This window comes from Phalacrocorax carbo, chromosome 27 (assembly GCF_963921805.1).
Source record: "Phalacrocorax carbo chromosome 27, bPhaCar2.1, whole genome shotgun sequence".
Classification (NCBI taxonomy): Eukaryota; Metazoa; Chordata; class Aves; order Suliformes; family Phalacrocoracidae; genus Phalacrocorax; species Phalacrocorax carbo.
This window is the reverse complement of record NC_087539.1, coordinates 849,815-872,553: the sequence shown is the minus strand read 5'-3', so window position 1 is coordinate 872,553 and position 22,739 is coordinate 849,815. Positions and strand designations below refer to the sequence as shown.

At 64.0% G+C, this 22,739-nt stretch overlaps 3 protein-coding genes across 13 annotated transcripts in view; 2 read left to right on the top strand and 1 right to left on the bottom strand.

Moving 5' to 3' along the window:
* Window positions 1-11,855, top strand: part of SPATS2 (spermatogenesis associated serine rich 2) — a 32,158-nt gene extending 20,303 nt beyond the window's left edge. For all 9 annotated transcript variants that reach the window (XM_064474604.1, XM_064474599.1, XM_064474602.1 and 6 more), the window contains 6 exons: window positions 1,010-1,145; window positions 6,499-6,557; window positions 7,203-7,312; window positions 8,726-8,828; window positions 10,144-10,352; window positions 10,667-11,855. In XM_064474604.1, the coding sequence (XP_064330674.1) occupies window positions 1,010-1,145; window positions 6,499-6,557; window positions 7,203-7,312; window positions 8,726-8,828; window positions 10,144-10,352; window positions 10,667-10,975 (926 nt within the window). In that variant the 3' untranslated portion in view covers window positions 10,976-11,855. The remainder of the gene's footprint in view (window positions 1-1,009; window positions 1,146-6,498; window positions 6,558-7,202; window positions 7,313-8,725; window positions 8,829-10,143; window positions 10,353-10,666) is intronic.
* Window positions 11,856-12,117: 262 nt separating this feature from the next.
* KCNH3 (potassium voltage-gated channel subfamily H member 3) lies at window positions 12,118-19,230 on the top strand. 3 transcript variants are annotated; one of them, XM_064474520.1, is made up of 14 exons: window positions 12,118-12,251; window positions 13,073-13,306; window positions 13,388-13,522; window positions 13,607-13,737; window positions 14,113-14,362; window positions 14,451-14,608; window positions 15,188-15,395; window positions 15,802-16,068; window positions 16,142-16,341; window positions 17,019-17,268; window positions 17,350-17,558; window positions 18,007-18,227; window positions 18,318-18,579; window positions 18,655-19,230. In XM_064474520.1, the coding sequence occupies exons 1-14, from the start codon at window positions 12,176-12,178 to the stop codon at window positions 19,126-19,128; spliced, it is 3,075 nt and encodes a 1,024-aa protein (XP_064330590.1). In that variant the 5' UTR covers window positions 12,118-12,175; the 3' UTR covers window positions 19,129-19,230. The 3 variants fall into 3 exon arrangements, with proteins under 3 accessions (XP_064330590.1, XP_064330591.1, XP_064330589.1); XM_064474521.1 differs by having other exon boundaries at window positions 13,388-13,737; window positions 18,318-18,400; window positions 18,497-18,579; XM_064474519.1 differs by having other exon boundaries at window positions 13,388-13,737.
* Window positions 19,231-19,301: 71 nt separating this feature from the next.
* Window positions 19,302-22,530, bottom strand: MCRS1 (microspherule protein 1). The gene is made up of 14 exons (XM_064474528.1): window positions 22,374-22,530; window positions 21,892-22,021; window positions 21,652-21,790; window positions 21,407-21,565; window positions 21,181-21,290; window positions 20,982-21,090; window positions 20,744-20,882; window positions 20,585-20,660; window positions 20,464-20,492; window positions 20,253-20,345; window positions 20,080-20,162; window positions 19,887-19,974; window positions 19,660-19,787; window positions 19,302-19,581 (listed from the first exon to the last, which is right to left on the bottom strand). Exons 1-14 carry the CDS (start codon window positions 22,513-22,515, stop codon window positions 19,495-19,497), a joined length of 1,512 nt encoding a protein of 503 aa, XP_064330598.1. The 5' UTR covers window positions 22,516-22,530; the 3' UTR covers window positions 19,302-19,494.
* Between the last annotated feature and the right edge of the window lie 209 nt (window positions 22,531-22,739).

Below are 22,739 nucleotides of genomic sequence, written 5' to 3'. Positions count from 1 at the left end.
ACTTGCACTCCGCTCCTCCTCTTCCCTCCGCGCAGCAGGAATCTTGACAGCAGTTTAGATGTAGTGCCTGGAGCGGCAAACCCATATGTGCGAGAGAAGCAGGGGAGGAAGCAGCCAGTCTCGCTGCATACGCTTAGCCCATTCTTCTGCGCGCTCTGTCACAGAGCCTTTAGGTTGTTTCTCATCTTTTGTGAGAATTTGTTGAAAGGCCAGAAGTCCGGACGAGCCCCGTTACAAGAAGTGACAGCCGCCTTCTCCTGCATTTTTCTCTTCCCCTCTTCCGTGTGCTTCCTCCGCAGCTGAGTTCTTACGATAACAAGCGGGGACAGGAGGGACCTCAGAGACCCCGATTGTGATCGCGGTGGTTGTACTTGGCTTAGGGAGGTGAGGTGGTGGTAGTTCACCTCCGTGCTGCGTGGGCAAGCTGTAACGAGCAGCTGTTAATGTAGCTTGGCAGGGGCCAACTGCGCTCCAGCGGGCTCCAGAGCGCGTGGGCAAGGTGATGTACCCTGCTGGCGAGCCGAGACACGGGGACCAACCTTGGCAGCGATAACCGATCCTTTTGGCTCCTGGTTTGAGGAAAGAGCCTTAATTTTCGTTTCCTAGATAATTCCCCTCCCCAGGGAAACAGTTGTTTCATATAATTTAGTGATACGGTGTGTTGGTCTTTGGAGTAGGCCGCGTTTCACTTGGCCCCGGTCCCTAGCACAAGAGCAACTCGGAGATGCGTTTGATTTCTCTCATGGATGCGGAGAAATGCGGAGGGACATCCCCGCCCATAAAAGGAAATTCTACAAGCCTTGGGAGAACTTGCCCCAATAAGAAAAATCTCTCAAACTGTCCCTGCTGAACCTAGTGCCTTTGTAACAGGGAAGGGGAAGAAAAATTCAAAACCAAGCATTGTATAGCTTTAAAATAAGAGGGAAAGCCATCTTTAGATTTATCTCTGCTGGGAGGATTTAGCGGTGTGATTGACATGGCCGTTTGAGTTCACTCTGTCTCTTGGTAGGTTCTAATATTGAAAAATCGGTGAAGGATCTCCAGCGCTGCACCGTTTCGCTGGCTCGGTACCGGGTCGTGGTGAAGGAGGAAATGGATGCTTCCATTAAGAAGATGAAGCAGGTCTTTGCTGAACTGCAGAGTAGGTAAGTTAAATGTAGGGAGAGATCCAGGTGCTAAGGCTTAAGACCAATACATTTGGCATAAGACTTCTGTTTTCCAGTCAGATTCATGACCTGCTTGTTTGCCCTCCTGCCCAAGCGCTGTTCTTCAGCGTGTCATAAAGAATAAACTGGAGCCTAAAGTCCCGTCCTCTGCAGTTTTTAGAAGCCACCTTTGCGGGCAGCTTTGCAAAGCCTGTGTTTGAGCTGTCGTCCCACACGTGTGGTGGGATGTTCAAGGCTTTGGTGTGTCCACCGGGGCCTTTGACGCACGGTGGCTCCGTGTCGGTACAAGACAGTTGTCCTGACCGTCATAAAGTCATTCTAGACAGAGATAATATGAGGAGCTCGCCAGATAACGCGCTGCCAGTGAGGTACCAATATTAGCTGTGCTGGAAGGAGCACTGTTGGGAGCTCAGGGTGCAGTAGGGTGGGTCTTTTAGAAACAAACATTCATATCTGGAATCTTCAAATCTTGTTTGAGCGTAACATGGAAGAGAGGGATCCTTTTGAAGGTAGGTACGCGTTAGAGGTCACCCTGTGCAGCATCGCTTCCCCCGTTGCAAGCCAAGCTTTTAACACTGTGCATGATGTTCCCTACGAGTGTAATCAAGTCTTTTTTTTAATGAACATCTTTATCGGTTTGGATAAGTGCTTTACGATGATATTCCGAGAGGCCTAACGATCAGATACGCTCGCCGTCTTGGCTGACGGAGTCTATTACTGAGAAATTGTTGTTCTTGGTTACACAAATACAACTGCTTTCGGTAAAGAAATACTGATAAGAAGCCGCACAGCGTTCTCCTTGCCCAGAGTGAGTAACGTCTGACAAGTAACTAAAATGCTGTGATCGCATGGAAGGGTTAAAGGAGATACTTGGCAGACTTGCAAATCTGCGTCAAAAGCTGTCTATGTCTGCAAACTGCCTGTGGCCTCCAAGGCAAGCGTATTTAGCGCAGTGATGTAGAGCGCCGTATTCTGAAGCCTTTTAGCAAATTCAGTTGTTCGGTGCGGACTTTTCCTTGGGCTCGTACTTTTGTTGAACTCTGCCACCGGGAAGTGCTCTCCAGAAGTAAGAGGAACGCTGTCCTGTGTTGAAATTCAGCGTGTGCTAAAAATAGTGACAAAAATGTTCATAGATGACTCTTAAACTTACCTGAGGAGACTAGACCAAGCTGGAGGGGTAGGGTTAAAGGTGTCCGTGCGCCCTGACCTGCGTTTTCGTGCTGAGAGTTGTGGTCTCCGAGGCAAAGCCGGGTGTGGAGCTCCCGGCACCTCCCGTCCTTCAGAAAAGCTGCCGTGCAAGGGGATTTACCTTGCCAACAGCTGAGGGATTTGCAGCTCTAACTCAAGCTTGGCTTTATGAATATTATTTCTTATTTTATTAGTGGCTTTGACTACTGATTCACTGCGTACAGTGGGGTTTTGTTGAGTTTTTTTGCCTCCCTTCTATACAGTCTCAACATCTGTAAAAACCTCTCCCTGGTATGGAAAATGTCATTCTTTTGGATACCGTGTCTGGTTCCATCTTAGTAGCTCCTCGCCCTTTGACTTATGTTATCATCTATAAAACACTTGCGTCATGTTTGGAGAGGTTAAAGACTCAAGTCCAGTCCTGCCGCGTTGCCCCGATAAGCTGGGCCGGCAGCAGGGGAAGCAGGACGCGCGGTTCCGTGAGCGGGGAGGCGAATGCACGCCTGGAACGGGGCCACCGGGAACCTCCTTCAGCAAATGCCAAGCGAAGGAGGTGCCCAGCAGGATGCCAGCTCTGAGCCATCGATAAGCGGTGACTCTGCAGCCGGGGCTGTTTGGCTGCGCAGAAAGAGGTTCACTTTCCTTTTCCCAGAAGTGATGCACTTGCCGGTGAGCTGAGCTGTAAATTGTACCTTCGCTTCTTTTTTTTTTTTTTGTTGTTGTTTTTCCAACTCCCTTCGTGACCCAGGGAATAATTAGTGTATTCTTAAATCCTATAGCACAAGGCAGGATCCAATAGTTAAATCCTCTTGCTGAATTTTACTCTCCAGCTGGCTTTCTACCAACGCAAAGCCTGGTTTAAAAGCAGGTTTGTTCAACTGAAACAGGATATTTAAGTAGCAAAGCTTGGACTGGTTTAACTTCTGCCTGTCAGGGCTGCCCTTCAGATGTCCTTTTAACCGCTGAGGCTTCCTAGAGTTCTTGACCTTGCATCTTCTCTTGCTAGACAGCGTGCTTGTACTAGGCCTGTGGTCTGTAGGTAGGGGAGGGTGAAGAAGGAGAGCGTAATGCTGGGGTCATGCCTGTCTCAGTCTCTGAAATCCATCCTGTTTGGGTAGCAGGTGTAGCAGTAGCTGCTTTGGCTTCCTATTTTGAGAGGATTTGCTCCTCCGGGCTGGAGATGATGGGGTAACCTGAACTAGGGAATCCTCATAGTCCTTAATTTCCTGAATATTTTGCACATCAGGCAAAAAAAACCCCGAGCCTTTGCGAGTTCAACTTGAGCACCGTGTGCCGAGGCGGGCCTGGGGCAGGGTTTGAGGTTTCTCGCTGCCGAGATCGCCGCTGCGTGCCTCGCGCTGCGGATCGCCCTTGCTTCCTCGTGGCGGAGCTGCCAGGCGTGCTTCCCGCCGCCTTCGATTGCGGGCAGCCTTTGAGACCCTTGTTTCGGCGCCAAGGAAAACCGACCCCGAATCCCTTCGCGTGCGTGTGCAAACAGCTGTTGTCTTTCGGGAGCAGACAACGCCTCGCGGGCACTGCTCGGCCGAGCCGGCTTGCAGCTGGGAGCATCTCTTCCGTGGCTGGGTCACAACCGAGTATTCAGCACACTTTCATCCTCAGCAGTTATCGGTTTATCTGCTTCCCCTTTTTCTTCCTTGTGCTCTTCTTAAATGTCCTTTCTTAAAGCCCAGCCCTTCTGGCAGGGGCAGACGCGCTCCCCGGCCTGCACGGGGCCGTGTCCCAGGCCAGAGCCATCGAGTAGGGAAGGTGTGTTCCCAAACGGATCCGGCAGAAGGAAGGGAGTGAGTTTGACGAGGAGCGGCGGGGTCTGATGCGCGTCACTCATCACGCAAACCTCGGGCAAAGCCGCTTGACCTCTGCGCCTCAGCCAGCCCAACTGTAAAATTGGGTAAAGGACTCCAGCTGAGCTCTGCTGAGTAAATTAAATTACCGAGAGACGCAAGCCATGATCTGTGCCAAGGTGCGTGCGTGTGTGCCTGCAGCCCGGCGGAGAAAGCCCGGAATGGCCCATATAAAGTGGGTGTTGGCTCGGCAGGGGCTGGGTGTGTGCCTGTGTGTTCAGGGAGGAGGCGCAGGGCTAAGGCGCAGCACAGCCGAGTTGTGCAGCACGAGAGCCACACGGCTGTTCCCTGCCCTCGAATGAATCACTACGGCCGCATTCGCACCCGTGTCTCTCCGAGCGCCGGCGGATTCCCGCTGCTGATGCGGCTCCGGGCAGAAGGCAGCTGGGGTATCTCCCCTTATGCTGCCCGTCGGTGTTGCAGAGCCAGGTTGATGCGCTCTGGGGATGGCTGGAAACAAGGTGAAGCCTTATTAGCGTAGCTTCTGACACGCGTTGTTGTATTTGCGCAGTTGGGCTGAGAGTGCCTGACCTGGATCAGGCCCCTGCTGTGCTACGAGCCGAAACAATTCCTGCCCTGAAAAAGGCAGATGGACAGAGCGATAAATCAACAGAAGAAGCCAAATGTCAAAGCTGCTGTTCAGGGGAATTGTTTAAATTGATCTTGCCTCAGCCCTCTCTGACATGCAGAGGAGCAGGAGCGGTGGTTTCAGTTTGCATTTCAGATGGTCTGTGGTTTCCCTTTCGGATGGTCGCTAAAATAAATATTCTTCCCGTTTTCAAGCAAACCTTTCTCACTAAAAAAAGCCTGTCGTCGGTGTTGAAGGGCTGACCCTGCGCGCCGCTGATATCTCAGTACCGTTTAGCGTCTGCGCTGCAAGTATCATGCAGCTACGCGAGAGGAAGACTCAGTTTCTGCTTTCTAAATATAAGAGCAGAAAGGAGCCCTATTGATAGGCTGGATGTCGAAGGCATCCAAGCCGCTGGCAGCAGCTGAGCGAAGGTGAGCTGCAGCGGTGCAGGCTGAGGGCGTTGGAGGCGTAGCTTAGAGCGAAGCACAAAAGAAGCGTTTGCAGGGAGGGAGTCTGCAAGGGTCTGGATTCCTTATGGCGAAGAACAGAGCTGCAACCGGTACCTGCCCCTGTCCAGAACGGGAGGACTGGTATTTCCTCTCCTGCTTCCACCGTAACCTGAGTTACTTGGTGTGCACATCTCCAGGGGCAAGAGCCGCCTTTGCACGGCCTGTGGGCAGCGGTTATGGGGTGCTCCCCCTCACCGGAGGGTGCTCGATAGCCTGAATTCGCTAAACGTGGCCGGGCGCTAGCTGTGCCGTTCTGCTTGCGGAGAGGCTGCCGCCGTGATGCCCGGGGGAATTGCGGTCTCATGGCAACAGACACACTTGAGGCACGCTGGAGCCTCCTGGCGAGTGGCAATGCTTCGCTGTGACCAGCTCAGGTGTTCCCTCCGTGGCCAAAAAATCCTCAGACCGTAAGAGACTCCCGGATCTTGGACGTGTGTGCCTCCGGGTGAGCTGCCGGCTGCGTGGTGGCGGCTGGCGGGAGGACATGTCCTCGTACCTGCACCACGTGGAAGGGTCTGGTGTGGGTCCCGCAGCCCTGTGGGGGTCAGCGGGGCACGCGCCTCCTGAGAAGCGGCACGGAGCACCGGAATCTGGGTTTCTGGGTTGGTGGGCCAATTTGGTAGGCTTCAACGAGCTATTGAGGGCGTAAGTGTGAAGCGCTGCTTCTTCCCAGTGTGGCACCCGAGAGGCTGCCTGGGAGGGGACGGCTGCCCGAACGCCCCACGTCCTGCTCCTGCTGTTGTGGCTCCTTGTCCTGCCCCGCTGCTCGTTAGTTTTGTGTTTTGAGTGACTTTTAAACATTGTGCCCTAGTTTTCTTCGGTGATCAAGTCCGGCGGGGCACAGCTTCCCCCAGCCCCACAGCTGCCGCTCCCCCTCCCCTTGCCAAGGTGGCTCCGACTACCAGAGCGAGGTGACCACGTACCCAGCGGGTTGTTGGGAGCGCCGCTCCGCGCTGACCCGAGCCTGAGCAAGTTTTAACGCTAGCAAAGCCTGCACTCGACGACTCAGCTTCCAGAACAAAAGCCGGGGCTCGGTGCGCGGCGCGGCGGCCTCCTGCTGCCACCTGCCGGTCTCTCCCCGCTGGCCGGCGCCCCTGGAAACCCTCCCGCCGCTGCTCTTGCTGTAGGGTTTCGTTGTCCTCTTTGTTTAATACTAAATCTCTTCCCTTTTTCTGTATTTTTTTTTTTTTTTTATCCCCCAGCCTTATGGATCGCGAGGTGGCGTTGCTGGCTGAAATGGACAAAGTGAAAGCAGAAGCAAGTAAGACTTGTCTTTCTCAACAAGCGCCCACCTGAAGAGCTGTGGGTGTTGCTGTGCGCTGAAGAAACAGCCCCCCTAGGAGCAGATTTCTGTGACTTACCTCCTGTTCACGTTGTTCCTAAATACGTGGCTCTACACCCGAACAAAGCTTGCCCTGTAGCTTGAGTTAAGAGCGTATATCGTGACTGGGTGATGCTTGCTGCTGGCGCGGTTGACAGCACCCGTCCTCTTTGAGGCCGTTGCTTTGTGCCCTCGTTAGAGGGTGGGACATAAACCGCCCTATTCTGCGAGCGCCCGTTCCTGGGGAGCTGGAAAGGGCTTTCCCAGCTCACCTGGTGCGGGCGGGGAGCGATCCGCAGGGACACCCGCACCTTTGAGGGGGCGGCAGGGAAGCGGTCAGCCTGGGGAGAGCGGCAGAGCTTCTACCAAAGCTGCGTGTCGTGCCCCTCGCGGAGTCAGCTTAGAGCTCGGGCTGTGCCTCGAGGTGTGAATCGCCGCGGGAGGGGGCGGCGCAGAGCTGGCCGGGGCGCTCGGGGGGAGCCCGTTGCACAGCCGGTGAGGTGCTGTGTGCCGGGGCTGGGGGTGCTCTGCTCTGGGGAGGCTGGTTCGGTGCCGACGCTGCCTGAGCTGTGGTCTGTCTTGCAGTGGAAATTCTGGTGAGCCGCCAGAAGAAGGCAGAGGCCCTGAAGAAGATGACTGATGTGGCAGTGCGAATGTCGGAGGAGCAGCTGGTCGAGCTCAGAGCCGACATAAAGGTGAGCGTTTTGCTCCGCTTCTGTCTAATCCAGCCTAGTCCTAATCTCACCCAAACGCGGTGTTGCAGGAATTACGCAGCCGCCGCCTAGTCCGTGGCAGGAATTACACGGATGCCACCTCAGCAGGGCCTGGCCCTTGGTTCCTTCTTGAAGAAGACAGGTCGCCCATCCGCTGAGTGAATAAGGGGTTTATTTATCCGACATGCAGAGCAGCTCGAGCTGGGTGCCTCCGAGGGGGGACGCCCACCCCAAATCACGCACCCCAGCTGTACCTGCACCGCCCAGCACCTGATCCCCAGGTCCAATCCCTTAATTCTGGTCGGTGGTCTGTTGATTTCTTACTAGCTTTCCTGGTCGCTGGGCTGGCCGCCTTCCAAAATCACCTCATTCTCTTGGAATGGTTTCCTTGGTCCTTACCCTCTTCGTTCCGCTCGTATCTGCCAGATTCGGCGAGTTCTGTGTTGGCAGGATTAGTTTTATCAGAGAGTTTACTCTCGGGTAGCTCTTGTGGCCCAAGGCTTCAACTACTTCAGCTGCTAGCGCTCAGCAAGGCTATTAATCCTAACAGTTCGCAACAGTGGTACGCTTCTTTTGTAACCTTCTGGGTTTCTGACCCTTCTAAAAGCAATTCTGTGTTGTGTGCAAGTCTCTCCTTGCGTCCGTGGTTCTCGGATTCTGCACGCTGCCGCCCGCAGCCCCGCCGTGGGACACGGGACACCTTAATTTTAAATATTTGATTTGTAAAATACCGACTTTGGCCAACAACCGATCACCCAGACGTTAACCCCGGGGCGCGGCAGCCCGGCTTTCAGCCGTTGTGAACTGGCAGAGAGTGGGAAGGCGGCGAGGCCGCAGCTCTGCGCTCAGAGCCGTTGTGAAAACCTCCCGCTGGCGTGGGCTGACCTCTGCCTTCCCCCCCTAAATCGGGAGAGCCTGCCTGCTGCGCGCCGGTGGCTTTTACATCCCGTAAAACACTGCTGCTCTCCAGCACGCCGGCTGCTGCCACAAGAGGTCGGTGCAAAGTTGGATCAATTAAACTCCAGTTTGAAAACTCCAGCCCCTCGCCCCCGTGGCAGGATTCGTTGCCCCAGTGACCCCAGGGAGCTGGGCTGCGCTGCTTTCACAGACCAGAGAGGGGCAGGCGGAGCTGCTGTTGCACTGAGTTCACCTACGGCTTGGCAGGAGCCTGGGGAAGGCTGGTTTGTATAAGAGCTGCAAAAATCTGCTTTTTCTATTTCCATAAGTCATTGCAGCCGCCTGCCTCTTCACCGCGGGGTGTTTTTTTTCAAGCAGCACCCAACTCGGGTGCTTGTTCCAGGGCCACAACACGAGGCTTTCGCCTCCGCTTTCTGTGCCTGCGCCCTGGAATTCAGTGCCCTGAATTAACGTGCGCGTTCTGCCTTTCCTGTGAAGCACTTTGTGAGCGAACGGAAGTACGACGAGGACCTGGGCCGGGTGGCGCGGTTCACCTGCGACCTCGACGCGCTGAAGAAGAGCATCGCCTCGTTCGGGCAAGGTGAGCCGGGTGGGAGTCGGGGAGGAGCCGAGGTGGCTGTCACCCCTTCGCTAGCCCCGCCGTCACCAAAACCCTTCACCTGTGCCCCAAAACTCAATAGCGGCGGGACTGGGAGCCTTTTGCTCTGGGTGTTTAGTTTCCTCTCAGCAGTGCAGAAGGAGGCAGCCCTCCCCTCGCTGCTGCTGCGGACGCGCCTCCCTTGGCGAGAGGTCTGTGCCCGTCCCCTTCGCTGTCGAGCGCTGGTCCCAGTTAGCCAAGCCCTTGGACCGTTCACGACCAAAGCTTGCGGGCGACACCGAGCTGGGTGGGAGTGTCGATCTGCTCGAGGGCAGGAAGGCTCTGCAGAGGGGCCTGGACAGGCTGGATCATGGGCCGAGGCCAGTTGTGTGAGGTTTAACAAGGCCCAGTGCCGGGTCCTGCCCTTGGGTCGCACCAACCCCAGGCAGCGCCCCAGGCCTGGGGCAGAGGGGCTGGGAAGTGCCCGGCGGAGAAGGCCCTGGGGGTGCTGGCTGACAGCCGGCTGGGCATGAGCCAGCAGTGCCCGGGTGGCCAAGGAGGCCACCAGCCCCCGGGCTTGTGTCAGCACTGGTGTGGCCAGCAGGGGCCGGGCAGGGATGGGGCCCCTGTGCTCGGCCCTGGGGAGGCCCCACCTCGAATGCTGGGCTCAGGTTTGGGCCCCTCGGGTCAAGAAGGGCCTTGAGGGGCTGGAGCGTGTCCAGAGAAGGGCAGCGGGGCTGGGGCAGGGTCTGGAGCACAAGTGTGCTGGGGGGCGGCTGAGGGGGCTGGGGGGGTTTAGGCTGGAGAAGAGGGGGCTGAGGGGAGCCCTTCTCGCTCTCTGCAGCCCCCTGAGAGGGGCTGGAGTGAGGGGGGGGCTGGTCTCTGCTCCCAGGTCACCAGGGACAGGAGATGGCCTGAAGTTGCATCAGGAGAGGTTTAGATTGGATATTAAGAAAAATTTCTTTACTGAGAGAGCGGTCAGGCATTGGAAGAGGCTGCCCAGAGAGGTGGGGGAGTCACCATCCCTGGGGGTGGTCAGAAAACGTGTAGACGTGGCACTTTGGGGCATGGTTTAGAACTCGTGGTGTTGGGGTGACGGTTGATGGCTGGACCTGGTGATCCTGGAGGTCTTTTCCAACCTTAACGATTCTCTGATTCGTCTCACCAGACAAAGCTCTGTTGTCCCTTCGAGCCTTTGGCTCCAGCCGTGAGCCGCCTCCGCCCCAGCAGTGCTGTCACTGGCAGGGTCCAGAGGCCGGACGGTGAATGGTCGGGGTCCCGTTTGCCGAATGCACATTTCGGGATGTTTCTCTTCCAGTTTCCCACCCAAAGAACAGCTACTCCACCCGATCGCGGTGCAGCTCCGTCACGGCCGCCTCCCTGAGCGGTCCCAGCGCAACCTCTGCTCCCTCCACCCCGGCGTGTGCCTCTGCCTCCGCTGCAAGCCTTACCACGGCGAGCAAGAAGCCCTCGGCGGAGGCAGCTGCGGGGAATGCCACCGGCCGCCCGCCCCAGCCTTCGCGAGAGGTAACCGCAGCCTGGCGCGGCACCGGCACGGCGCTGCCGTGGCTCTTCTCCCAGTTCCCGGGCCGGGTCCCTCCCTGCCAGGTGCCCGTCGCCGTCAGCACTCGCAGGGCCGGGCAGCAGCAGGGTCCGGCGCACCTGAGAGCCGCAGGGCGCAGCCTTGCCTCGACGCTTCTGCGTCAGAGCAGACTGTTGAGGGTCCTGCTTTTCCGTTCCCCCTTCCCCCAGGAACGGGAGGTGGGGACGCGTAGGGATTGGCGGCATCGGGAGCTGCCTCTGCCGCCCCGCGCTCGCTCATCCGCCCTCTTCTGTTTCAGGCTTTCCAGGGGAACAGGCGACCGGGAGCGGGGCCCAGGCCCCAGGGCCAGCGCCACGTCAGCCCCCTCGCCCCCGGGCGCTACAACAGCGGCCACCGGCACAGGAACGGGCCCGGCCAGGCCCACGGCCGGCGGCAAACGTCGCCCCTGGCAGCCTCCGCTGGCGGCCCCGGCCACACTCAGCCCACGGGCACCAGCGGCGCCTCGGCACAGCCGGGCCGGCCCGGCCCCCCTCCCTCCGGCACAGAGACCAAGGGGCTCCCGCAGCGTAAGCCCCGAGCCAGTCGCCAGGAGGGAGCGAACTCCTGAGAGCCGCCGGCTCTCCCTTCCTGCCACCCGTCCCACGGGAGAACCAGACTGTAGGAAGCTCCTAGCTAGGCTACTAACGAAGGAAAGTTTACACTTCTCACTTCTTGTGCCATTTTCTTTTCTCTCTTCCCTTCCTCCCCCCCACCCTCGTCTGCTTTGTGTTCTCAGGCCGGCGCCGCTCCCTCGCAGCGGGGTCAGGCCGCGTCGCTCTCCCCCTTTTCCTTTCCCCTCCAGAAATCGCCTTTTCTCCGCGAAATCGCTGGCAGCGCTGGCCCAAGCCCAGCCCGGAGTGTCTTTTTCTTCCGTGCGCCAACACCTGGGCCTCTCCTGGGAGGAGCGGCCCCTGACACCCCCTCCCTTGCGCTGGCAGCGAGGGCGGGTGCTGGGACGCGGGGCCTGGGGAGAGCCGGGGGGGCTGTGGGGGTCGCCGCGACGCGGGGCCGCTTCGTCCACACACTTGGCTGTTCTCTGGTTTGGGGGGGGTGGGGTGGGGTTGGATCTCTTCTATTTTATTCACTTCTTGCCCTGCCTTCCCCCCACGTCTCCACCTGCTCTTTGTCCCTAAATTAAATTTATAGCAATATCAATTAGCAGAGCTAATCCTGGGAGCCACCGGGGGCAGAGCGCGACGGTCACCCTTTATTCGCACAGCTAGAAAGGCGGCGTTCATGGGGGACAGCGCTGTCTGTGCCTCGCCGCCACCGCAGCTCCCCGCTCCAGCCCTCGAGAGGCTGGGGGGGCCTGGGGGGCTCCAGCCTTTGCCCCCCCCGCCCCCCCGTCATTTTTCATGCTGTTTTTTTTTTCCCCCCCTCTTTAACCAAAGTTCTCCTGAGTCCGTGGAGTGAATTAAATAAACGAAACCCAACTTTGAGCTTTAAAATTCGGGTGTTTTCTGCTTTTCCTGCCTGACCCTTGGGCTGGGGCTGCGGCCCCCCACCCCCAAGTGCCGCCGCCCCCGGGTGCCCCTGGCTCCCCCGCGGGTGCCCACCTCGGGGTGCCCCTTCCTCGCCCCCCACTGAGACGAGCGAGAACCGGCCCCGGCCGCGGGAGCGTCTGGCCCTGAGCGGGGTCCCGGCGCCCCCCGGTCTCTGCCAGCCCCTCCCGGGGGGCGGCGCCGGTGCCGGGGCGGGCCCGGGGCGGGGGGAGCCCCGGGGCCGGCGGCGCCCGCGGGGATGGCGGCAGCGCGGAGCCGCCGCTGAGATGCCGCCGATGCGGGGGCTCCTGGCGCCCCAAAACGCCTTCCTGGACACCATCGCCCGCCGCTTCGACGGGACGCGTGAGTGCACCGGTACCGGCCCCGGCCCCGGCGGGGCGGCCGGACGGCACGGGCGGTGCTCGGCGCTGCGCACGGGGATCCCCTCGGAGAGCGCCCGGGCGGATCGGGGGGTGCTCGGCCCGGGGCGGGGGGCGGCAGGGGGGGCCCCGGTGCTGTCCCGGTTCCCGCCGCCCCCCCCCCCCGCCCCCCGTGGAAGGATCCGCCCCCGCCGCCCCCTCCCGGGGCCGCCCCCCTCTCCCCCGCCGTGCCGGCACCGGCAGCCGCGGGGGGCTGGAGCCCCCCGGATCGCCCCGATCCTTGGGAAAGGCGCCCCCCTCCCCCCGGCTCTGGCCTCTCCCGGGGAGAGCGGGTGGGAGGCAGCCCCCCACGCTGTTCCTATGCAAATGTATGCAAATGAGGCAGAGTGGGCTTCATCGGTGCCAACGGGGCGGTTCAGCCCAAGAGCTGCTGCGCGGCGGGTAAAAATAACCCAGCGGGCCCAGATGGCTGCGGGCACCCCCGCACCCAGTACCCCCGCACCCCCAGACCCCACCCCAGACACCCCGGACCCCTGGGCACAGCCACAGGGGCCCCCACGGCCGACCCAGGCACCCCGGCCCCTTCCCCCCAGCCTCATGGGATCCCCCAGACCCAATGGGCTCCCCCGGCCCCTTCCCTCCAACCTCATGGCATCCCCCAACCTCATGGGATCCCCCAGCAGCCATGGGATCCCGCAGTCTATGTGGTCCCCCAAACCCATGGGGTCCCCCAGCCCCACGGGCTCCCGACACCCCCTTTCCCCCCTCGCCGGCCCCCCCAGCCCAGCCGCCTCTCCCTTGCAGACAGTAACTTCGTGCTGGGCAATGCCCAGGTGCCCAGCGCCTTCCCCGTCGTCTACTGCTCCGACGGCTTCTGCGACCTGACGGGCTTCTCGCGGGCGGAGGTGATGCAGCGCTGCTGCGCCTGCTCCTTCCTCTACGGCCCCGACACCAGCGAGCTGCTGCGGCAGCAGCTCCGCCGCGCGCTGGACGAGCACCAGGCCTTCAAGGGCGAGCTCATCCTCTACCGCAAGAGCGGTGGGTGGCAGCGGGGGGCGACCGGGTCCCTTCCGCAGCCCCTCCAAACCCGCCAGCCCCCGTGTCGCCCCCCTCCGGCAGGTGTCCCCTTCTGGTGCCTCCTGGACGTGGTGCCCATCAAGAATGAGAAGGACGAGGTGGCCCTGTTCCTCGTGTCCCACAAGGACATCACCAGCACCAAGAGCCACTCGGCCGCCGACAGCACAAAGGAGACGGGTGAGGGGACAGCGAGGCGCGATGGGACCTGCTGGAGCCCCCCACGACCACTGTCCCTGACGTCCCCTCGCTCTGCCCGGGCAGGCGGGCGCCGGCGCTTCAGCCGTGCCGGAGGGAAGGGCTTCAATGCCAGCCGGCGCCGGAGCCGGGCGGTGCTATACCACCTCTCGGGGCACCTGCAGAAGCAGAGGAAGAGCAAGCACAAGCTCAGAAAGGTGGGGTGGGGACCTGTTTTGGGGCTGGGGACATGTTTTGAGGCTGGGGACACGTTTCGGGGTTGGGGACAGGGCATCCTGGCTGGGAACAGTGTCCAGGCAGGGAAGAGGCTGATGCAGTGTATGTGGTGACACAAGGGCTGGGGACAAGGTGCTGAGGCTGAGGGGAGGCTTTCCAGGGTGTCGGGGGGATGGAGACAAGGTGTCGGGGCTGGAGACAATGTGGCTGGACCGGGAAGGGGCTGGCGATGAGGTTTGGGATGTCCAGGCTGGGGACAGGGTGTGGAGGCTGGGGACAGTACATCCATGCTAGGGACAGGGTGTCGGGGCAGGGGACAGGGCTCTAGGCTGACCCCCCACCCCCGTCTCCATCAGGGCGTCTTCGGGGACAAGCCCTCGCTGCCCGAGTACAAGGTGGCCGCCATCCGCAAGCCCCCCCTCATCCTGCTGCACTACGGGGCCTTCAAGGCAGGCTGGGACGGGCTCATCTTGCTCGCCACCCTCTACGTGGCCGTCACTGTCCCCTACAGCGTCTGCGTGGGCGCGGGCACTGAGGAGGGGCTGCCGGCCGCCCGCGGACCCCCCAGCGCCTGTGACCTGTGCGTGGAAATCCTCTTCATGCTGGGTAAAGCCCCCACCCCTCCCCCAGAGTCTGACCCATGCAGAGGCCAGAGGGACTCGGTGCACTGATGGCTGACCCCACCCCGCCCTAGACATCATCCTCAACTTCCGAACCACCTTCGTCAGCAAGTCGGGGCAGGTGGTGCTGGACCCCCGCGCCGTCGCCCGCCACTACCTGGCTGGCTGGTTCCCACTCGACCTGGTGGCCGCGCTGCCCTTCGACCTGCTCGCCGCCTGCCGGGTCAACGTGGTGAGCGCCAGGACGTGGGGGAACCCCTCACACCCCCTTCCCAGGCTGCTGGGGGACCCCTGAGCTGTGGGGCTGCAAGGACACCCTCCCTGGGCTGCAAGGACACAGACCCCCCACCCCCCCCCCCACTCCCCAAGCTGCAGACGGGGTGGGGGGTGTCCTACAGGGGGTTTGGGGCTGCTGATGGACCACGGGGACCTCAGTGGAGACCCTGATGGGCCGGTGGGGCTGCTGAGGGGTGCAGGGAGCCCAAAAGGCTGCAGGGACACCCCGTTGCACCCCCACAACCCCACCATGTGGCTGTGGATGGGATTGTGGAGACTCTCCATGTGGCTGTGGTGACACTGATGGGGCATTGGGGACCCCAGTGGGGCTGTGGGGTCCTGGTGGGATTTTGGAGACCCTGGTGGACTGCAGGAATCCACACCCCCACCTCACACACCCCACCCCCCACCCCCCCCATTAATGATGCAGGGACCCCGATGGGCTGTGAAGGACCCCAAAGGGGGCTTGTGGCTGGACAGAGCCAACCAGTCGTCCCCCCCATCGCCTCTGGGTGTCCCGTCCCTCTCCCCGCAGTACGTGGGTGCCCACCTGCTGAAGACGGTGCGGCTGCTGCGGCTGCTGCGGCTGCTGCCCAACCTGGACCGGTACTCGCAGTACAGCGCCGTGGTGCTGGCGCTGCTCATGGTGGTCTTCGCCCTCCTGGCCCACTGGGTTGCCTGCGGCTGGTTCTTCCTGGGGCAGCGTGAGGTGGAGGGCAGCCCCGCCGCCCTGCCCGAGATCGGTACGGCCGCCCCGCTGCCGCTGCCCACCCCAGGGGCTGCGGGGGGGTCCTGGCCCGTGGCCCCCACATGCCTGGCCCTGTGCATGTGTCCCCCCCCCATACCCTGGAGCCGGTGCCTGTGCACGCGCTGAGCTGCTGCCAGAGTTTGCTGGTGCCCCCCCCCCAAATGTCCTCAGTGCACCCCAAAGCTGAAGTTTGCTTGTGCACCCCTGTTCCCTGAGCCCTCCCGTGGTGGCCATACCCCCCCCCCCCCCCCCCCCGAGACCTGCCCATCAGCGTGTGCACCCCACAGCCCCAGACCAAGGGCTGCCTGTGTCCCGTGTCCCTGCGCCCTTGTCCGGCCCCCCCCCCCCAAAGCCGAGCAGCCCCCGCAGCACCCCACCCCACCCCACCCCGTCCCCCCCAGGCTGGCTGCAGGAGCTGGCGCGGCGGCTGGAGACCCCCTACTACCTGGCGAGGAGGAACTGCAGCGCCGGAGGGGCCAAGAACGGCACGGAGCCGGGGGCGAACTGCAGCGAGAGTGGGGGGCTGCTGGGGGGCCCGTCGCTCCGCAGCGCCTACATCACCTCCCTCTACTTCGCCCTGAGCAGCCTGACCAGCGTGGGCTTCGGCAACGTCTCCGCCAACACCGACACCGAGAAGATCTTCTCCATCTGCACCATGCTGGTCGGGGGTGAGGGGCTGGGGCGGGCTGGGGGCGTGGGGGGACCCAGCGGCCGGGTGACGCGTGTCCCCGCTGTCCCCAGCGCTGATGCACGCGGTGGTCTTCGGCAACGTGACGGCCATCATCCAGCGGCTGTACGCCCGCCGGTTCCTGTACCACAGCCGCACCCGCGACCTGCACGACTACATCCGCATCCACCGCATCCCCCGGCCCCTCAAGCGCCGCATCCTCGAGTATTTCCAGAGCACTTGGGCAGCCAACAACGGCATCGACACCGCCGAGGTCAGCCCCCGCCGCGGGCGCCACCGACCCCGGCACCCCCGGGACCCCAGCGCCCTGGGACCCCATCCCCCCAGGACGCCGGCACCCTGGGACACCACCCCCCTGGGACCCCAGCGCCCTGGGACCCCATCCCCCCAGGACCCCGGCACCCTGGGACACCACCCCCCCGGGACCCTGGCACCCTGGGACCCCATCCCCCCGGGACCCTGGCACCCTGGGACCCCGGCCCAGGCAAACAGCAGCGGTGCACGGATGGATGAGAGCTGGGGTTCCCCAGCCCCGTGACAGGGATGGAGGGGAACTGGGGGTGCCCCGGCCCCCCAGCAGGGATGGACTTGGGGGACTTGGGTGCACAGTCTGTGGGGGGGATGGATGGGAACTGGGGTGGACCAGAGCCATGGCAGGGATGGAGGGGGCCTGGGGGCTCTGCCGCCCCAAATAGGGATGGGGGGGGTGCTCTGGGTGCTACGGGGGGGACTTTGGGGTGCTCAGTCCATGACGGGGAGGGACAGGGGCTCTGGGGGGCAGGGACGGAGTGGGGGGAGCTCTGGGAGCACGGCCTGTGGCAGGGCAGGATGGGGAGCTCAGGATGTCCTGGGGGGGCTCGGGGGGCCCAGCCCGCGTTAGGGAGGGGGGCCGTGGGGTGCCCCCCGCCCCACTGACCCCATGGCGCGCAGCTCCTGCAGAGCCTGCCCGAGGAGCTGCGGGCCGACATCGCCCTGCACCTGCACAAGGAGCTGCTGCAGCTGCCCCTCTTCGCGGGGGCCAGCCGGGGCTGCCTGCGCGCCCTCTCCCTGGGGGTGCGCCCCGCCTTCTGCACCCCCGGAGAGCTGCTCATCCGCCGCGGCGACGCGCTCCAGGCGCTCTACTTCCTCCGCTCCGGCTCCATGGAGGTGCTGCGGGACGGCATCGTCCTCGCCATCCTCGGTGCGGGGCGCGGGAGCGGGCTGAGGCCGGCCGCGTCGTGACACCGATGGCCGGCCTAACGCGCCCCCCACCCCCCCCCAGGGAAGGGGGACCTGATCGGCTGCGGCCTGGGGGGGTCCCCGCGCACCCGGCGGGCGCGGGCGGACGTGCGGGGGCTGACGTACTGCGCCCTGCAGAGCCTGGGGCTGCCGGCGCTGGCCGAGGGCCTGGCCCTCGACCCCGACTTCGCCCGCGCCTTCCGCCGGCAGCTCCCCCGCGAGCTCAGCTACGACCTGGGGGGCGCCCCCGAGGTGAGGTGACGTCACTGGGGGGGGAGGGGGGGTGACGCCATGGGGCTGGGGAGTGACATCAGCCGGGGGAGGCAGGGGGCTGACGCTATCACCAGCAGGGATGGGGGGAGAGGGGAGGTGACATCGTGGGCTCGGTGGTTCCACGACGCCAAGGCAGCCGAGGATGACATCACAGCTTCCTAGTGACATCACTGCCCTCACGCTATGACGTAACTCCTGGCTAAGGGGGACAAGACAAATTTGAGGCGCAACCCGTGGGGCCAAAGCTGACGTGGGGTGGGGGGGAGGGTGCGATGTGGGGCTGAGGTGGGGGGAATTGCAGGGCTGGGGGGGGGATGGGGTAACTTCCTGGGGCAAAAGGTGACATCACAGGGCGAAGATGACGTCACGGGGGAAGGGGCAATGCGAGGGTGCAGGAGCAGGGCCCCCCTCTGTGCCCCCGCTGCAGGCAGAGTGGTGCTCGCCCGGCGGGGAGCCCGCGGCGGAGGAGGGGGCCGAGGCGCAGCCCCCCAGCCCCGGCCCGGCCCCCCCCAGCCCCCGGCCATCCCCCGTGGCGGGGACCCAGCCCCGGCCCCCCCGCAGCGGCGGCCCCCGCGCCCACCCCGCGGCCGGGCACCCCACAGCCCTGCAGCTGCACCCTTGGAGCAGCCCCCCAGACCTGAGTCCCAGGTGAGGGGCCGCGGGGGGGGGGGCGGGGGGAGGCCCGGAGCCGTGGGTCTGTGCCCCACCGACCCCCCCCACCCCCCCGCTGTCCCACAGGGTGGTCGACGGCACGGAGGGGGAGGGCTGCGCCGCCGACAAGCCCCTCTTCAGCTTCCACCTCGGCCCCTCCCTGGGGCCAGGTAAGGCGGGGGGGCCCCAGTGCCGAGGTTCTGGGGGGCCAGGGGGAGGGGGCTGGACCCCTGGGTGCCCCGAGGAGACACTCACCTTTCCCCCAGCTGGGGACGGGGGGCTGCTGGCCATCCCCCCCGGCCCCCCGGAGCCGAGCAGCGCCGACACCATCGAGAAGCTGCGGCAGGCGGTAAGGGGGGGGCTGGGCAGGGGGGTGAAGGGGTTGGGGGGGGTCCAGGGGGACACTGACCCCCGTCACCCGCAGGTGGCCGAGCTCTCGGGGCAGGTGCTGCAGCTGCGGGAGGGGCTGCGGGTGCTGCGAGAGGCCGTGCAGCTCCTGCTGCTGCCGCCCGCCCCGCGCCCCGACGCCCCGGTGACGGCCGCAGCCCTCCAGCCGCTGCGCGTGGAGACGGGGGGCCCCGGGCTCTGCCTGCACCGGCCGCCCCCCACCGACTGCGCCCGCAGCCAGCCCTGGGGCTGGGGCCCCCCCGCCGCCCGCAGCCAGCCCTGGCTGCATCCCGACCCCTTCTGGGGCTCCCCGGGGGGGCAGGAGGGGCAGCCGCGGGGGAGCCCCCCGGCATGGCCACCCACCCCTGCCTCCTCGAGGGGCCACGGCCTCCCCGCGGCGGAGCTGGAGCCCCCCGTGCCCTGGGACGTGCCCAGCCTGGAGCTGGTGCTGATGGGGGGGTCCCAGGGCCAGGGTCCCCCCCAGCCCCAAGAGGAGGGGACGGGCATGTGATGGGACCCCAGTGCAACCAGACCATACCCAACTGCTGCCCCCCCGTGCTGGGGCGGAGCCTCCTCTCCACTTTTTTCAATAAAAGAGTGATTTTAAGAACACGCCACAGGAGGTGGGGGTCCTGTGTCCCCCCCCCCGCCCTGTCCCCAGCCCCTGGGGACCCCCACACGGCAGGAGGGGAAAACACTTTATTGTAGGCTTCCAATCTCCAGCCCCAGGGCTGGGGGCAGGGGGGGCCCAGCGCCCCCAAGGAGGCAGCCAAGGGGTGCTGGGAGCCCCCATCACCAAATGGGGGGCTGTGGGGACGCCCATTTCCCCCCTGCAGAGCCGGCGTGGGGGACCCAGGGGAGCAGCCCCCACCCCTCGTCACTGCTGGGCCAGCTTGGCCGCCTCCGCCTTGATGAGGGCGATCAGGTCCTGGTTGATGAGGAAGACGAAGCGGAGGCTGGCGATCTGGGGAGGGGGCAGAGGGTGAGCAGGGTGGGACCCCCCAGCCCTCCCCGGGACCCCCCTCGCCACGTCGGGGCTCACCTCCACCACCGAGTTGTTGTTCAGCTTCCACTTGTTGCCGCCGAGCACGGGGCGCCCGTCGATGTAGATGGGACGCCGGCCCTCGTTAGCGATGAAGAAATCCCCGTTATTCTTCAACTTGATGACGCCTGAAGGGGAAACGTGGGGTGAAAGGAGGCAGGGAAGTGCAGCCCCCCGCTCCAGAGCCCCCCAAGACCAAAGCCCCCAGCCCCGATCCTCGTCCCTACCCTGCTTGCGGGAGATCTTCCAGGCCGGTCCCTCCAGGGCCAGGTCCACGTCGATCTGGTTGTCCTTCGTGGCTCTGCCCAGCGTGATCTGGGGCAGGGAGGAAGCATCAGGGGGCTGCGGGGAAGCTGGGGGGCTCCCTGGGGCGTGGGGGGCTCTGCTGGGGAGGGTGGGGGGCACAACACCTGCACTCACCTCCCGGGAGCGCATGAGGTACCGCACCATGCGGCCCCGCAGCACGGCCAGCGTCTGGCTGTCGAAGTCCGGGGAGCTCATGCCTGTGGGAAGGAGGGGTGAGAGGGGTGGAGGGACAGACAGACAGCTGGGGGGACAGACAGACAGCTACCCCTGGCTCCCAGAGCTCTTACCTGTGATGCTATCAACCAGCACCTGCCACTTGTGCAGCTCCTGCTCCAGCTGCCGGATCTCCCGCTTCTGGCGCCGGTCGGCCACGGTCAGCTCTGGGGAGAAGGGGAGAAGGGAGCTGGGGAGGGTGGGGGGCGCCTGCCCCCTGCCCTGGGGGTCCTGGGCCTCTCCCCGCCAATTCGGGCTGCCCAGATGGGAGCGGGCTGGACTCACCGTGCTCCAGCACCTCATCCCGCCCATCCCTGCGGAGGAGAAGAGGCAGGATGAGACGGTGCCACCCCGCGCCCCACCAGCACGGCCCCCGTCCCCACCCCCAGCCCCCCAAAAGCCTCACTTCAGCTTGCTGTCATCGAGCATGTCCTCGGCGTCCGAGAAGTTCAGCACTTGGTCGCCCTTGGGCAGCGGCTGCACTGGAAGGAGCAGGAGGGGCGGGAGTGAGGGGGCGCAGGGGTCAGGGGTCCCCAGGGGGCGCAGGGGACCCCCCGAGCCTCACCGGTCTGGTCGTCCAGCAGGTAGTACTGCTTCATGAGCTGCCAGTGCAGCTGCAGGGCCTTGGCCGTGCGGGACGGGTAGAAGACATCGGGGTGCTTGTGGAGCAGCTCCTGGAAGGTGTCGAGCGTGGGCTGGCTGGTCTGCAGAGGGGAGAAGGGACATGCGGCACCAAGGACACCCCTCGAGAGCCCAAGACCCCAGACTGGAGCCCCCCACCCTGCAGCTCGCCCTGCTCTTACCGATCCCACCTTGTTCAGCAGCTGCTCCTCGGCTTTGCTAAAGAGCACTTTGCTCTGGATGGCGGCGATGGCCTCGGGGTGCAGCTGCCGCATGGCCTGGCAGGCAAGCCTGGGGGGGACGACACGGTGTGAGACCCCCACAGTCCCCAGCGGCTGCCCCCGGGACGGCTCTGCCCCTCGGCGCTCGCCCTGCACTCACTTGGAGATGATGGGGTCGTAGAGGAGCGCGTACCAGCGCTCCTGGATCTCCCGCAGGTTGAAACGGCAGCTGAACTTCACGCCCAAGTGCACGGAGGTCAAATCGTTGGTCTGGGAAAGCCGCCGGGTGAGGGGACAGTCCCTGGGGGACAGCCCCAAAACACGGCAGTGGCAAACGCCTCCCCACGAGCATCCCCAGGGGACAGGCGGCCCCTCGGGGCCGTTACCTGCAGCACGGCGTTGATGAGCAGGAGGTCGTCAGCGGGTTTCCAGCGGCCCAGATCCTTCGTCACCTGCAGGGGCTGTTTGCTCTTCTTCATCCGCTTGGCGAGGCCGGGGGTCGGGACTGGGCTGGGCGCAATGGGGGCAGACACAGACTTGGAGACCTGGGTGGGCAGAGACGGGAGTTTGGGGAATCATTGAGCTCCCCAGACCCGCGACCAGCCCCTGGATGTTCCCGCTAGCCCCTCACCTTCTTCTTCTCACTGGAGGAGGGCTCGCTGCCCGAGCAGCGCCCGGGCTCGACCCCGCCAGCACCCTTGGCCCGGCTGGAGGATTTGGCGAGGCTGCTCTCTACCAGCTCATCGTCAAACTTCTTCCTCTTGATGAAGCTGGAAGAAACGAGATGGCTCTAGGTGCTGGTGCCCTCCCGCAGGCAGGCAGCGGGTGGGCAGGGTTCAGCCCCGCGCCCCCCTCTCCCACCCCGGCGTACCGGGAGGAGCTGCGGCGCTTGGGGATGGCGCCCGCGGCTTGGGCCGAGCCCCGCTTCTGCCCCGCCAGCGACTCCTCGTCCTCGGAGCGGCTCGTCGCGCCCGACGCCATCAGTCCGGAGAGCGGCACGTCTGCGGGGGAGAGAAGGTGGGGTTCCCCCATCAACTCGGGGGTGCAGCTTTTCCAGGGGGACCCCAACCCTGTGGGGGAGTCCTGGGACGTGGTGGGGACAAGCAGGACACGGGGGGAACGAAAGGGGTGTGAAATTGGGGGCGTGGGGGGTCACGGGGGGACGCGGGAGGCAGCGAGGGACACGGGGAAAGGCTGGGGGCACCGAGCGACACGGAGGGACACCGGGGATTACACGAGGGGGCCGGGCCGGGTCTGGGGTCCCCCGGACAAACCCCCCCGGCTCGGGGAGGGCTCAGGTCAGCCCCCCCAGGGCAGCCGGTGCCGGCTCCGGTGCCGCCGCCGCGGCCTCACCATCCCCGGGAGCGGAGGCTCCGGCCGCTCCGCGACGGTGTCGGCCCGGACGCCTCCATGGACGGCGCCACTTCCGGTTATGCACCGGAAGACGACCTGACGTTAACCTCAAGCGCGCTGAAGTCGCGGAGGGCGGCGCCATTTTAAAAGCTTCGCACTGCCTCTGCAGCGCGGCGCCATCTTGGCTCAGGGCGCCGCCATCTTGACTAAGGGTAGGGCCGCGCCCACTCCTTCCTGGGGCGCCGTTGCCGGTGGGTCGGGGCTGCCGGGCCCAACCCGCCGGGCGGGGACGGGAGCGCGCCCCGTTACCCCGGCAGACAGGGCTCGTCCCGGTCCCGGCAGCGCAGACACCCGCTGGCCATCGAA

Bases quoted from the DNA above. Each gene is read 5' to 3' on its own strand.
- KCNH3 (XM_064474519.1), top strand. From the start codon at position 12,176: ATGCCGCCGATGCGGGGGCTCCTGGCGCCCCAAAACGCCTTCCTGGAC. The intron at 13,307-13,387 runs GTGGGTGGCAGC...CCCCTCCGGCAG, and splicing joins CATCCTCTACCGCAAGAGCG to GTGTCCCCTTCTGGTGCCTC. The intron at 17,559-18,006 runs GTGAGGTGACGT...CCCCCGCTGCAG, and splicing joins ACCTGGGGGGCGCCCCCGAG to GCAGAGTGGTGCTCGCCCGG.
- MCRS1 (XM_064474528.1), bottom strand. From the start codon at position 22,515: ATGGCGCCGCCCTCCGCGACTTCAGCGCGCTTGAGGTTAACGTCAGGT. The intron at 19,975-20,079 runs GTGAGTGCAGGT...TCCCTGCCCCAG, and splicing joins ACCTCATGCGCTCCCGGGAG to ATCACGCTGGGCAGAGCCAC. The intron at 19,582-19,659 runs GTGAGCCCCGAC...CCCCCTCCCCAG, and splicing joins ACAACAACTCGGTGGTGGAG to ATCGCCAGCCTCCGCTTCGT.